The 13639-nt window shown below is 48.3% G+C and overlaps 1 protein-coding gene across 6 annotated transcripts in view; it reads left to right on the forward strand.

The window, feature by feature from the left end:
- COG8 (component of oligomeric golgi complex 8) overlaps nt 1-13639 on the forward strand; it is a 293499-nt gene that overhangs the window by 119518 nt on the left and 160342 nt on the right. For all 6 annotated transcript variants that reach the window (XM_069635531.1, XM_069635528.1, XM_069635533.1 and 3 more), the window contains one exon: nt 11945-12772. In XM_069635531.1, the coding sequence (XP_069491632.1) occupies nt 11945-12772 (828 nt within the window). The remainder of the gene's footprint in view (nt 1-11944; nt 12773-13639) is intronic.

Consider the following 13639-nt stretch of genomic DNA (forward strand, 5'->3'; position numbering starts at 1 on the left):
GGATCAGGAAGAGGCACGGGGGGGGGGGGGGGGGGGGAAGGGGGAGAGGGGAAGAGGGGGGGGACTAGGAACAATGAAAAGGAGCCGGGGGAACCCTGAGGGGGGAGGGAAATCCAGGGACAAGGAAAAAGAAGGAGGGGGGGGGTGGAGGGAGGGGAGAAGGAAGGAAGAAAGGAAGGGTAGAGTACCAGAAGTACTTTTCTCAAACGTTCCTACCAGCCGCTTCACAGGTCCGCTTCTGGGTTCCTCTCACTGCTCCGGCTCCGACTCCCGACACCTGACACACTGTGCCACACACCGCGCCGCGCTCCGCGCCTGCGCGTTGGTTTTGAAGAGAAAGTTCAAAGTTCAAAGTTCACTGATCCGCAGAGAAGAAACACAGCGGTCCGCCTCCTGACTCCACCTGACACACTGTGCCACACACCGCGCCGCGCTCCGCGCCTGCGCGTTGGTTTTGAAGAGAAAGTTCAAAGTTCACTGATCCGCAGAGAAGAAACACAGCGGTCCGCCTCCTGACTCCACCTGACACACTGTGCCACACACCACACCGCGCCGCGCTCCGCGCCTGCGCGTTGGTTTTGAAGAGAAAGTTCAAAGTTCACTGATCCGCAGAGAAGAAACACAGCGGTCCGCCTCCTGACTCCACCTGACACACTGTGCCACACACCGCGCCGCGCTCCGCGCCTGCGCGTTGGTTTTGAAGAGAAAGTTCAAAGTTCAAAGTTCACTGATCCGCAGAGAAGAAACACAGCGGTCCGCCTCCTGACTCCACCTGACACACTGTGCCACACCCTGTTATTTAAGTTCAGGCCTAGTTGATGGCATTTGGTGGCAAAACATCCTAGGCAGCGCCTGATTTCCCCCATTGGTTATGTTGCTAGCAACACTGCATCATCAGCGAATAATCACGCTAGAAAGATGTCGGGTCCCAGCTTCGGGGATCAAACCTTCTCTCTCCGCATCCAGCCACCAATTCCAGAATTACCTCATTAATATGGACACCGAACCGGAGTGGGGTTAAGAATACTGCCATTGCTGCATGCCCCTGTCGACCCTGAACTAGACCCCACCTCACCACAGCTGTATTATCTGAATAAAGTTGGCAAATGACGTTTAGCAGCACATTGCCCCCACCCCCTGTTGGTGTCCGGTCATTATTTCGAATTCCAAAGGATCGAATGCAATACATTCGAATCAAAAGGACTAAAAAAAATGAAACAAAAAAAAGACCGAATTTGATTCTTTAACCCGCAACCCCCCCTGTTCATTAATACCCTCGATAGCTGGTATCTTTGAACACAATCGAACACGGTCTGAAGGTCTACAAAGACCGCGCACACCCTCATTTTATTCAGTGCTGTGTATTTTTGTAAGACGAGCGACAAACTAAAGCATTGGTCTATAGTACTGGTCCCTTCCTGGAAACCAGCCTGAAGGTGGGAGATGAGATTGCTTGAGGTTACCCAATCCTGCAGTAGCTTTAAGACTACCGTAGCAAAAAATGTTCCAGTGGCATCAAGTACTGAAATGGGCCTATAGTTGCTGGGCTTGCATCTACCGCCCTTTTTATAGATTGCCACTATTTCAGCAATGCGCCAAGAGGCAGGACCTTGTTGAGTCATATGACTGCTGTAAATAATTTCCATAGGATCGGGTCTAATATATCTGGCTCGTCTTTCAGTAAACCAGCAGTTATCATGTCAGGACCTGGAGCTTTATGGCCCTTGGAATTGAGGATTGCGTTCTTTACCTGTTATGGTAAAATCATTGTTGCTCTGACGCATTCAATCATCCATGAATCTTCTCTTGAAAATCCCTCGGCATTAGCACACCTAGTGGCCATAACATCTTCATGTAAAGCACTGAAGTGATTATGCTAGTCTTCAGTGGGGATATGGCAATGTAATGTATAGTTTTGTTTCATCTTTGTCTGCCTCCAGTGTCCAAAAAGCCTTCGCATCCCCCCCCCTACTAGCTGTCCCCAGGTCAGCCCACTTAGCTTTGTGAAACTCCTCATTTTTTTTTTCTAATTGATTTTGCTTTTGTATTTGGCTCTGCAAAAGCATAGCTCATTTTTATACACCTTACCTTCAGTGGCCAGGCATTGCATTAGATCTCTCTACAGTCGCCATCAAACCAATCGGCCTTCCCTACCGTTCTTTTCTTTCTCATGGGCCGGTCGTGTGAGCACAGGAAAAGGCCTGCAGCCAAGTAATCAAATTCAGCAAGCACATCCCTATCACTTGTTTAGTCCCAGCCATTGCAATTTTGTCCCCTTTGAGCATACGACAAGCATTTCCAGAGATCCTGTTTGGTACAGTAGGCGCTAGGGTGAGTGGTTGGTATAAGGACTGCAAGGTGTGTTAGCAGCCTGCTGGTGAGCGGCTTGTGACCCCTGATTGCCCACTCGAGTGGAAATCTATTTCCTGCACCAACTTTAATATCGCAGCGGTGCCTTGAGAACAGGAAATTAGTCGGCCCATATCAGTGCATGCTGGAAGCAGTTAATAAAATTATCATTTTCGTTGCAGTCTATTAACGTGTTGACGGGCCAAGAGACTTTGAGAACCCTTCTTATCTATTCTGGACCTTGTGAGGCTTGTTTTGCTTAGCATACCCATAGCTACTACAAGCATAGTGTTGCGCTCACCTGGACCCCACAGGGGTGTCGATCGGACCCGGACAGCTGCGGTCTCCATCAACGTGATGCGTAGTGCAGAGATGACTGTCTGGACTGGCCCGCATAGTCTTGTCTGCTGGACCCGAAGAAGTATTTTCCTGCAAGTGGAGACAGGGATTAGCCACCTGTGGGTTTTAGTGATGGCCTCCCAACTGTTCTCGCTCTCCCCCACTAATCACCTCCAATATCCCCACCTTATGTTTGTAAAAGATGAGCTCTCCATCCTGCGTGTCTTGCAGGGGCGCGTAGATACCAGTTACTTCACTGGTTTGAAGGCGTTGGGAGAGTTCTGGTAAGCATTGACTCTGAAGTCCCAGGCGGGATTGGTAAGTATCAAGTTCAAAGAGTTCAATGTGCCCGATGTTCACTCTTGTCCCCTTCCTTCCTTAAGTTGCAACTGAGTTTGCGAGAAGAATGTCTCGTAGCTGCTGCTGGCGTTCAGGTAAGAGTCTGTGTTACCCAATGCTGTCCGGTAACTATTGCATGCGTTAACCTGTTGTTTTTCTCCCTCTTTACAGATGCGGCATATGAAGATATGGAGAATAATACCACAGGTGGTAAATCAGGTAAGTCTATGGTGGTAAGAGGTATTTGTTGATTCCCTTGGCTCACCTTGTTGTTCTTGTGCCCCTAGGTGCCGGAATATGGCGAAGAAATGATGGAGACAGTGCCGGATCGAAAGATGCTGTGAGAAATGGCGAGTATGACGCCGTGCTGTGCTGGAGCTGGCGAAGCGACGCGTGCAGGACTGATGTACTTTCCAGGTCGGGAGATGAAATGGATCCGGAATCAGGTGAGGAATTTGAAATAAGTTTGTTTTCTAACCTTGTCCTTTTCTTCCTCTTTATTCTAGGAGCTCCGGATTTGAGGTGGGTGTGGCAGAAGACTGGATGCTGGTGTCACAGTTAAGACAAACTTTATAAAAGGATACAGTCGTGTAAAGGATAGTCAGCATCCACTCTCGGGAAGCCCTTCCGCTCTGGGGTAGCTTGAGCGTGCAGTGAACCAGATTCTTCTGGGACACCTTGCGCGTGATGCTAAACAAGACTCCCCCCCCCCCCCCCCCCCCCCCAAGAGCATGGCCTGTAGGAATTTAATAACTAACAGGCCAGGGGCTTGAGCGAAAAGGCAGGAGCAGCGACAACAGAGCTAAGGGAGCAAACAAAACAATGATTCAATAGGATAACTAAGGTTACCCAAAATGCAGCGACCAGCCACCCACAATTACCCTCTCTTACCTGCTTAGCCAGAAAGATATCCCACAACCTTATGTGAGTCCAAACACACCACGGAAACCAGGTGATGCAGGAAGAAGGTCCCAGTTGGTCGAAGTTAGTGCAGAGGTTCACCTAACCCAAACGGCACGAGGGCGCCGCTAATGTCCAAAAAGAAATCCCTTGTTCAATTCAGCAAAGCGTCCCTGAAGTGATGGTAAGCAATCCAGGTCGTGACCAGTAGAATCAGGAAAGCGTCCATATAGTCACGTTGATGCGTAGAGTGATGTGTCTTGTGACAAAATGAAAAGTACCATTAAACAATCCAGAATGCGTAGAATATTGAAGGGGAATTAGGAAGTCCGTGGAGATAGCAGCCACAGATAAACAAAGCTTAATTGGAAGTTCAGTGATGAGGAAGCAAATCCGAAAGCGTCACAACAAACGGGAGCAGGAGAGAGCAATCCGTATACAAAGCCAGGGGTTCGATTACCAAAGGGAAAACAGTTGAGGGTTTTAGCGCCAGAAATGTTAAGGGAGGAGACGTATGGAATAGTCCTTAAAGCAAGAGCCGGGACCAGGAGATTTAGAAAACAGGATAACGAGAATCGGGCACTTCAACTAACTGCTTAGTTTTAGGAGCACCCGTTGCATGGACAATCTGAGTTAAATACGAGTTTCTTTCCCAGGACGTGAGACGCGTTGTCGGCGTGTCATGTGACCGCAAAAAGGGGAAATGCTGGGAAATGTAGTGCGGCGTGTCCCGCGGCTTGGAAATAGTCGCCAAGGCAACTTCCACATGGAAACGGATGACCCTAGTCGTCCGTGTGCAGGAACGCGGGGCATGACAGCTGGCTGCAGGCACGCGGGCGTGGCAGAAGACTGGATGCTGGCTGCAGGCACGGTGAGAGTCACGGTGCTGGATGCAGAATAACACGAAGCATGTGCTGCTGTTCGGGCGTGGTTTAAATAGCCTCCAAAGTAGTCCCAGGAAAGAAGTTCCCCAGGACCACACCCGAGTAAAAAATAGTCCCTGTAGTAAAATAGTCCCATCCAGGCCTCACGTTGGCTTGGATTTATTTGCAGCATGGTCTGCATGAGGTAAGTAATGTCTATGAGCCTGGCGCCTATTGCACCAGGACTGATTTTCATTATGAGCCTGGTGCCTACGGCGCCAGGACTGAACCCAGACAGCCCCTAGCTGTTGGTTCCTTCTGTGGCATATTTTATCATCCTGTGATGGAATCGGTGGAATTGAGTGCTGCAGAAAACAGAAGAAGCCTGCTTGAGTCAACACTATGTGATTGTACCTGTGAGCGACCTCACCACGTGAAAAGTTAACATTACAGAAGGTGGTGTACCAAGAGGTACAGCGTGCAACATACTCCTAAAAGATGGTTCAAGTGCATCCAGTAGTGTCACTTGCCACTCAGTGTTGAGGTTGCGCCTACTGGTGGCCGCGTCGCAGGCGACATTGTGTCTGGGCCTACGGTGGCACCAGACCTTTCAGGCACAGCAAATGTAAGCTGGGAGAAGCAGCAGGGCTCTTGACAGCAACATGCGCTGCGAGGTGTACTAAAATACTGGCATTTTTGGCAATGGAGCGGTTTCCCACTCACTACAGTTAAAACATTAATTTGGGGGCAGGGGGCATCGACCAGGACACCGCTGGAGAGCCTACAGGAGTGGCGCCCACACAGGAGGAGGGGTGTGGGGTGAGGCTCCGCCCTCCCGGAGGTATCGGAGGTGGGTGACTGAGCTTGTGCTGTGCTGCAGGGAGGATAATCCTGATAAGCTAACCCATTGTGACTGACTGTACCACTAGTGGGATAGACCCTTTGCTGGCTGCCTAGCTGGACTACACTTGACACTTATACTGACCCCTGAATGAGGGTTGTGGGGTGTCCGAGGCCCGGTCTTCTGGAGCCTGTGTGGATCAGAATTGTGAACACTGGGTTGGTTACACATTGCTGCATGATGACTAAGGGCGCAGGGAAGAAGAGTCCTATGGATTCCTATACAAACACCCTGGCTAGGGCCCCTAGGATGGATGAGCTTGAAAGTAGCAGTACCCAGTATGCGCCGGATGGGGGCTCTTGGGAGGGCCAGTTGTTGGCAATGCAAAGTGGATTTATGTCTGATATTGTGGCTAACGTCAGCTCCCTGAATCTAAGCTGGATAAAGAGAGTAGTCGTATCACAGAAGCAGAGTCAAGAATAGGAGAGGTGGGACAGTACGACCGTGACATATCCGGGTTGAAGACTGAGTAGCAGCAATTCAGGTGAAGTGTGACGACCTTGAGTCGCGCTCGCATCGCAATATCGTATGGATAGTTTGGGTGTTGGAAAAGGCTGTCAAAGGACCCATGGAACCATTTGTCGAGGAGCTACTGAAACAACTATTTGGAACAGCTCAGTTCTCGGCGCAGTTCCTGGTGGAAGTTGCCCATCCTGCCATTTCACCTCTCCTGAGGCCGAGGGCCCCACCCACACACCATCGCAAAACTGCTTAATTATAGAGACTGAGCTCTTGTTTTAAAAAATGTTCCTTGAACAGGGTGCGCTCCGTTATGAGGCCAGCAACCTCTATATCTATCAGGATTTTGCAGCTGAGGTACAAGTGCTGCAGAGATCCTATGATCCAGTGAAGCACCTGTTTCCTGCTAAACTCAGAATACAGCATGACCGGCTATAGCACATTTCTTTGAAATTCCAGCGGACGCTATCGCCTATATAGAGGCATCTATCCCTTTGCCGCTGAGGGAGCGCCGTAACAACTGAAGTCGTAGTCCAGCGGCGGCTACCGCGTCCGGGATCGAGGTGAGTGACTATAGTATTATAGTATTGCACACTCGAGATGTGACGCAAATGATTACTGGCACACAGAAATGATGATGAGCACGGCCAGGGCACATAGTCGCCCCACAAGTGGCGCTGTGGCTCGCAGCGTACCACAAGAGAGCTCCACTGTTATTATGGGGTACATAATCAAGTTGGGGATGATGATGATGGGGGGGGGGCTGGGGTGGGCTGGAGTATGGGTAGAACTACAGTTAGCTGGGGAAGTAGGGGGGTGAAAATCTGAGGGAGAGGATGGGGGGGGGTGTTATGTTTCGAAATTTGGCGACCTGTTGCTTGACAAGGGTGATGGAGGGTCGGTCCATGTGGATGGGAAGGATAGTGTCACTTTCATGAAAAAAGAATTTAAGACTACAAAGATTATTGTTCTGTATGAAAGTTTGTAACAATCTGAATACTTGAAAATGAGTCCGAAAATTGAAAATGTTTAATGTGAGACACTCACTTAAGGTGCTTCCAGACACCTGGGTAAGCTCAACCCAGACAACATTTTTTTAAGGATACAATGCAGGCAATTTATAAGTCAGATGGAAACCACTGGGTGAGTGTAACATTGCTTACGTGGAATGTCTGTGGCCTCAATAATCCTGCTAAGGTAAGGAAGGTCCTAGCATTTTTAGACCGTCGCCGACCTAAGATTGTGATTCTCCAGGAAACACATGTGCTGAGACCATTGCAGGTGGTGGGGCCAGCAATGATTTTATACAGAATATTCGTCACAACCGAGGGGTGTGCTTACTCTGGTGCACCAATCACTGTTTTCAAGCAGATAAAAGTTTCATAGACCCTCAGGGTAGATATGTGATCGAATGGGGGGGGGGCGATCTCTGGAACAAGGGTAGGATTGGTTAATACATATGGTCCTAATATCGACAACCCTGGATTCTATGGTGATCTATCTGAGATACTTATGAGGGAGGCCACCACCCGATAGTGTTGGGGAGGGGATTTTAATACTGTACTGGACTGCGCAATGGACCGATTGAGAACCACTCATCGTTGTCTGTCCGGTGCGGCCCAAACAATTGGACAGCTTATGTCCCTGATAGAACTAGTAGACGTCTTGAGGACTAGGAATCCGGGTGTGGCTGAATATACCTACTACTCGTCGGTTCACGACTCACATTCCAGGATAGATTAGTAGCTGATATCGGCTGGCTGGCTGGATATCGGGGGGGGGTGCAGGGTGGTACGATCCCGTTCTGGCCACTTGTCGGTGGAGATGTCTGTGCTTTGGGATCGCCCCACTACACCCCTACCATTATGGAAGATGTCTCCCACAATATTGATGGATACTGGTCTAATGTCATTTTTTACGCTATAAGTTTGATCTGATTTTCTTAAAGAAATGAGGGTTCAGTGCTTAAGTATGCCACGGTGTAGGAGACGTGCAAGGTATTGTTACGGGGGGAAATGATGTCTATGACCACGGGAATGTTAAAGGAGATTCACCGAGAATTGCAGGAGGTTGAAACACCGTTGAGGCAGCTTGAGCATGATAATGGGCATTCCAATGACTGGGCACTTTTGGGGTTTATTAAAGGAAACCAGTTGACATTTAGGGAGCTGGCCGATAAGTAGGTCCGGTACATGGCAAGACCAGCCCATGCGTGCATATATGGGGAGGCAGATAGGCCAGGTTGCTTCCTAGCTTGTGATACGGGGTGACAGAGGGTACCGGAATCGGGGGGGTGGACAGGGGAAATGTTAACCACTTGTGAGGGAATTGATGAGTTCCAGCACTATTATGCGGCCCTGTATGTCCATTCCGACACGTGTATGGATGCAGAGATGGACAGTTACAGAGGGAACATTGCTCTCCCAGGCTTGCCTGAAGAGGTGCCCTTGGCCCTAGATCAGCCGGTTCTGGTGGAGGAAATAACCGCAGTGATTACGTTGCTGGCGTCTGGGAAGGCCCTGGTATCCGATGGGTTCGATATTAAGTTCAGGCCATCACTGGCACTGAGATTGCTTTGGCTGTGGGAGGAATCGGTGGAACTTGGCTGGTTACCGTCATCGCTCTCAGAGGCTATAATCTCTGTATTGTTGAAGCCGGGTAGGCCATCACATGAACTGGCCTCATACAGGCCCCTGTCGTTGATTAAAGCAGATGAAAAAATATTTGCAAGAATTCTGCCCACTCGATTACCAACATACAAGTAATTGCGGGTACATCGGATCAGTCAGGATTTATTCTGGACCGATCCGCTGCACTTACAATTATGACGGCTTTTCTGTATTATATTGGCAGCTTTTCTGTATTATATCACCGATCGACCCAAGGGCCAGGGCAGTCGCTGCTTCCTTGGATGCTGAGGAAAGCCTTTGATTCTGTGTCTTGGAAATTCTTGTTCGGAGTTCTGCAGCACTTGCGGTTTGGGGGCTACTTCATTAGCTGCATACAATTTCTGCATGCTGATCAGGTCGCCAAGGCCTGGCACGTTATCACAGGCCTTTCGTATGGGGCATGCGACACAACAGGGGTGCTCCCTATGCCCTCTACTGTTTGCCCTAACGATGGAACCTCTTGCACCGCTGCTGAGGGAAAGGCATTGGCATAGAGGGATCTGTATAGCGGGCCTGCCCCAAGTCATCTCGCTGCATGCAGACAATGCCTTACTGTATGTTCGAGACCCGTAGCAGAATATGGGACCGATGCTGGAGATCCATAAATGTGCACGTTATTCCGGTTACAAAAGGAATGCTGCAAAATCAGAATTCTTTCCACTTATGGACAATACGCCAAGGTCGGGTGAATTATTGGGGTTCAGGTGGGTCCCTACTGGATTGAAATACCTGGGCATATTCGTGTCTTGATCGCATCACTCGTTATATATTGATAATCATGAGGTGTATTTAACTTCTCTTGCCATTAAGTTGCAACTGTAGGCAAGACTCCCTATACCTCTATATGGGAGATTGTCTTAACTGAAATTGGTGGTGGTCCCTAAATTATTGTATTACTTTAATACTGTCGCGATTTCGCCCAGGCAACTATTCTTTACTACACTTCGGTTCCTGGCTCTTGAATACCTATGAGAGCTGGGGTGGTGCGGATGAGTTGGGAGGAATTAGCGGAACCCTCTGCTCAAGGGGGGGATCCGCCGGCACCCGGCTTCGAACTGTATTATATAGTTGCGCAAGCACAATATGCTGGCCACTGGTATTCTCCGGCTCTGTGCCTGGTACACTGAGCATTGAAGTGCTGTAGTTCTGCAGCAACGGATGTGAGGTCGGTCATTTTCAGTGATCGGCATGTGGATTCCTGTATTCTGTACTTTGACCCAGTATGTACAACAGTGAATGCTTGGTCTTAGCTGTTTAACAGACTGGGAATAGTTGTTCCCTATAGTGGAGCAGTGCCCCTGTGGAATTGCCCGTGACCCCCGACCCCCCTCCCAACACTTAAGAGTTAGATGTTCAGAAGTCTTGGGGCGCTGAGCTGCAGATGGTGTTGAGAGATTTGTTCCCGGAAGGGAGGTTTGTGACATTGGAAGAGTTTGTGGCGAAGTTGGGAAATACCCTATTAAGACACTACAATACTTTGGGGGGTATGGGGGCAGCCACTCGTCGTAGGTGGCTGTCGTTTCCGCAGGAGCAGGACACTCATGAGTACATCGAGGCGATGGTGTCGAGCTGCGACGCCAGGCGACTGGTATCTAGGTTCTTTAGATTGAGCCAGGCTAGCCAGACGTCAGTGAAAACGACAAGGATGAAGTGGAATCGGGACCTGGCTATTGAGATACGGGATGACTAATGGCATAGATGGTGTCTCTTGATGAGGGAAGTCTCGCTTAATGTGCGGTTTAGATTAATACAATTTTAAAATATTGAATCAGTATACCCCGGCGCGTATTTCCAGATTACACCGAATGTCGGCGATGCATGCGTAAAATGCGGGAGGGTAGGGGCAGACTCCTTTCACATGTTCCGGGGAGGCCCATTAATTGTACGTTTTTGGCAGGAAGTAGCAGACGTTTTGTACGGCTTGGTGCAGATACCGCATGTGTCATCTCCCCTGGTTGATATTGGCATGGTGTCTGTGCTTGCGCGTAGATTTTTCAATGTGAGCTGTATTCTTGCCAAGAATTGTGCATTTAAATATTGGAAATCCAAAGCAGCTCCTACGTCTAAAGAATGGCTTAAGGGTTTGACGTACGCTAATGAGCGGGAGAAGGGATATGTTGCAATGGTAATACCAATGTACAGGCCGAAAGACATTTGGGGGCCATTCCGGGACTACCTTTAACGAACAGGGATAAGACGATGAGGGCTTCGGATGGACCGGTGTATTCAAATTGTGCCGAATGAGACTAGACCTACGTTGAAGTGTCTGAACAGTTATGCTATGTGTTCGATTGAGACTGAGCTAGTGCTGGTTTGCTGTGAAATTTAACATGTCTGCCTATTTCGTAAATAATGTAAAAAAACTAAAACAAAAGGAGTGCATTTTCCCATGGTTTGCCTTCTCTTTGGTATGTTATAGGGTGTTGCAGTGAAAACACAGGTCCTTCTAGAGAGGAAGTAGCTTGTTGAATGACATCTTGCCTGGAAATAGGATTATTGTTTCCTTGTCTGCTTGGCAAGTAATGAAGCATCATGAGACCCCAAATCCCCCTCCCCACACTGCAGTAAACTCCTGTTAAAACCTGTGTTTGGTCCCTCACGGCTTAGGGGTATTATATTTCCCCAAGAATGGTTCCCACATCATTTCGATGTTCGGTTTTGATTCTTGGAGCAAATAAGTAAGCCTCTCCATATGGTAAATGTCCCAAACCATGCCAATTTATTCATTCTTTGTGAGGGACGCCACACAGCTGCTTGCCACTATAAGTATAGTGCATGCCATTGTTTCCCCTCCCCATTACCTCTACTTAAGCCCGTTACAGAGGCATTTTCCAAGTCTTTATCCTAAAACATGGTAACTTTGTGTCCGGCTTTTCATTTCTGACTTCTCCTCCCACTACACTGCATGTATAGGTAATTTCTCCTTCTCAATCTCTTGCTTGCTTCTGCTGGGACAATTACCATATTTTACCATTGTTTTTTGTTTCTATTCCTATTTGTGATAGATGTGCAGGAGAACAGCCTCCTTTCAGGAAGAAATCCTTTTTAAATGCTTAATTTGGGTATTCTGGTTTCTCTGACAATTCATTTTGAAATACTGATTGTCTTTTCTGCATTGATTATAGGGAATTGTTAGCGAAGTGCGCCAGTCGGCACAACTCATGCTGAATCAACTTGTACAGCAGCTACGTACCAACATTCAGCTTCCGGCCTGCCTGCGAGTCATCGGTTACCTGCGCAGGATGGATGTTTTCACAGAGGCGGAGCTGCGCATCAAGTTCTTGCAGTCCCGGGATGCATGGTTGCGTTCCATCCAGGGCTCAATCGCAGAGGATGATCCTTACTTTCACATCACTAAAACGATAGAGACCTGCCGTGTGCATCTATTTGATATTATCACCCAATACCGGGCAATCTTCTCTGATGAGGATTCTTTGATGCTTCCCCCTTCCAGTGATCATGCAGTCAATGAGAGTGCCATCTTCCACGGCTGGGTACTGCAAAAGGTCTCAGAGTTCCTACAGATCCTAGAACGGGACCTGCAGCGGGGTGTAGGTGGCCGCCTGGACTCTCTTCTCGGTCAGTGCATGTATTTTGGACTTTCTTTCAGCCGGGTTGGGGCTGATTTCCGGGGCCAGCTAGCACCCATTTTTCAGCAAATTGCCATTCAGACCTTTGGGCGGGCAACCATGGAAGCAGTCGATAAGTTCCAGGAAGAGATGAATTTGTACACTCTGTCATCGGCCCCTGCTGTCCTGGGCAGTACCATACCTCCCACAATGGTTCCCACCAATCAGCCCGGCACCCTGCAGCCACCAATGGTTCTGTTAGATTTTCCGCCTCTTGCATGTTTCCTCAACAACTTCCTTACCGCATTCAATGACCTTCGCCTCTGCTGCCCCATTGCCCTGACTCAAGATGTGACGGCTTACTTGGAGGGTGCTCTGGATAAGGTATTGTGTTAGCATCTTTGGAGTTCAGAAACTCTTTTGTTTGGTTAGATGTTTAATTATTATGTGTTCACGCTTACACACAGGCCCTGTTTACTCTCTGTTGTTTTTAAACTTTACATTTATGCTAAAATACAAAATTCTAACGCTGATGTATGGAAATGTTTCCTTTTCCTTAGACTCCTGAATTAAAACCGGTAGGGGGCCCCCCCATTGCCTCTAGCCCGGATTAGTTGCACTTAGTGCCCTGATCTTTCTAAAAGGGGAGTCCAGTGGGTGTACCATCTGCTGAAACCTCTCGACTGTTTCAATTTTGGGATGTAGTTCCTCCAAAGGGCTGCAGGCATGTTTTGCATGGAGAAGGCATGTTTTTTTTCCTTTTTAAAAAATATTATTACTCCTCCAGGGACAAACATAGGTATACAAACTACTATGGAGATGAATTGGCTCATTAAAAAGCTTATTATAATAGAAATTTGTATTGTACATTTGCTGGCTTATACAATCCTCTGTAACAATACATTTCAATCTCCCAGGATATATGCCAACCAAAATAGGCCAACAACCGGTAGTATCAGCAAGTCTAAATTAAAGGGCACAGATCGGGGAGTGGGGGGGGGAATAAGAACATGTTTTCCTTTGTAATCTCTGCATAACCGGAATATTATATTCATTACAGAACATGGAACCACATTTTTAACAATCGCTCAGAGATTTTCAACATAAGTTTCCCTCGTAGCTAGAGCAGGATCTCCACAGATTAAGACAGCCCACTGTGCACATTCATCCATTGTGTATCCTTTTATAGATTGTTTTTGACCTGCACAGTATCCTGTAACCAGAAAATATCACCACAAAATGGGTGACCGA

Source organism: Ambystoma mexicanum, chromosome 1q (assembly GCF_040938575.1).
Source record: "Ambystoma mexicanum isolate Mex_15411 chromosome 1q, UKY_AmexF1_1, whole genome shotgun sequence".
NCBI lineage: Eukaryota > Metazoa > Chordata > Amphibia > Caudata > Ambystomatidae > Ambystoma > Ambystoma mexicanum.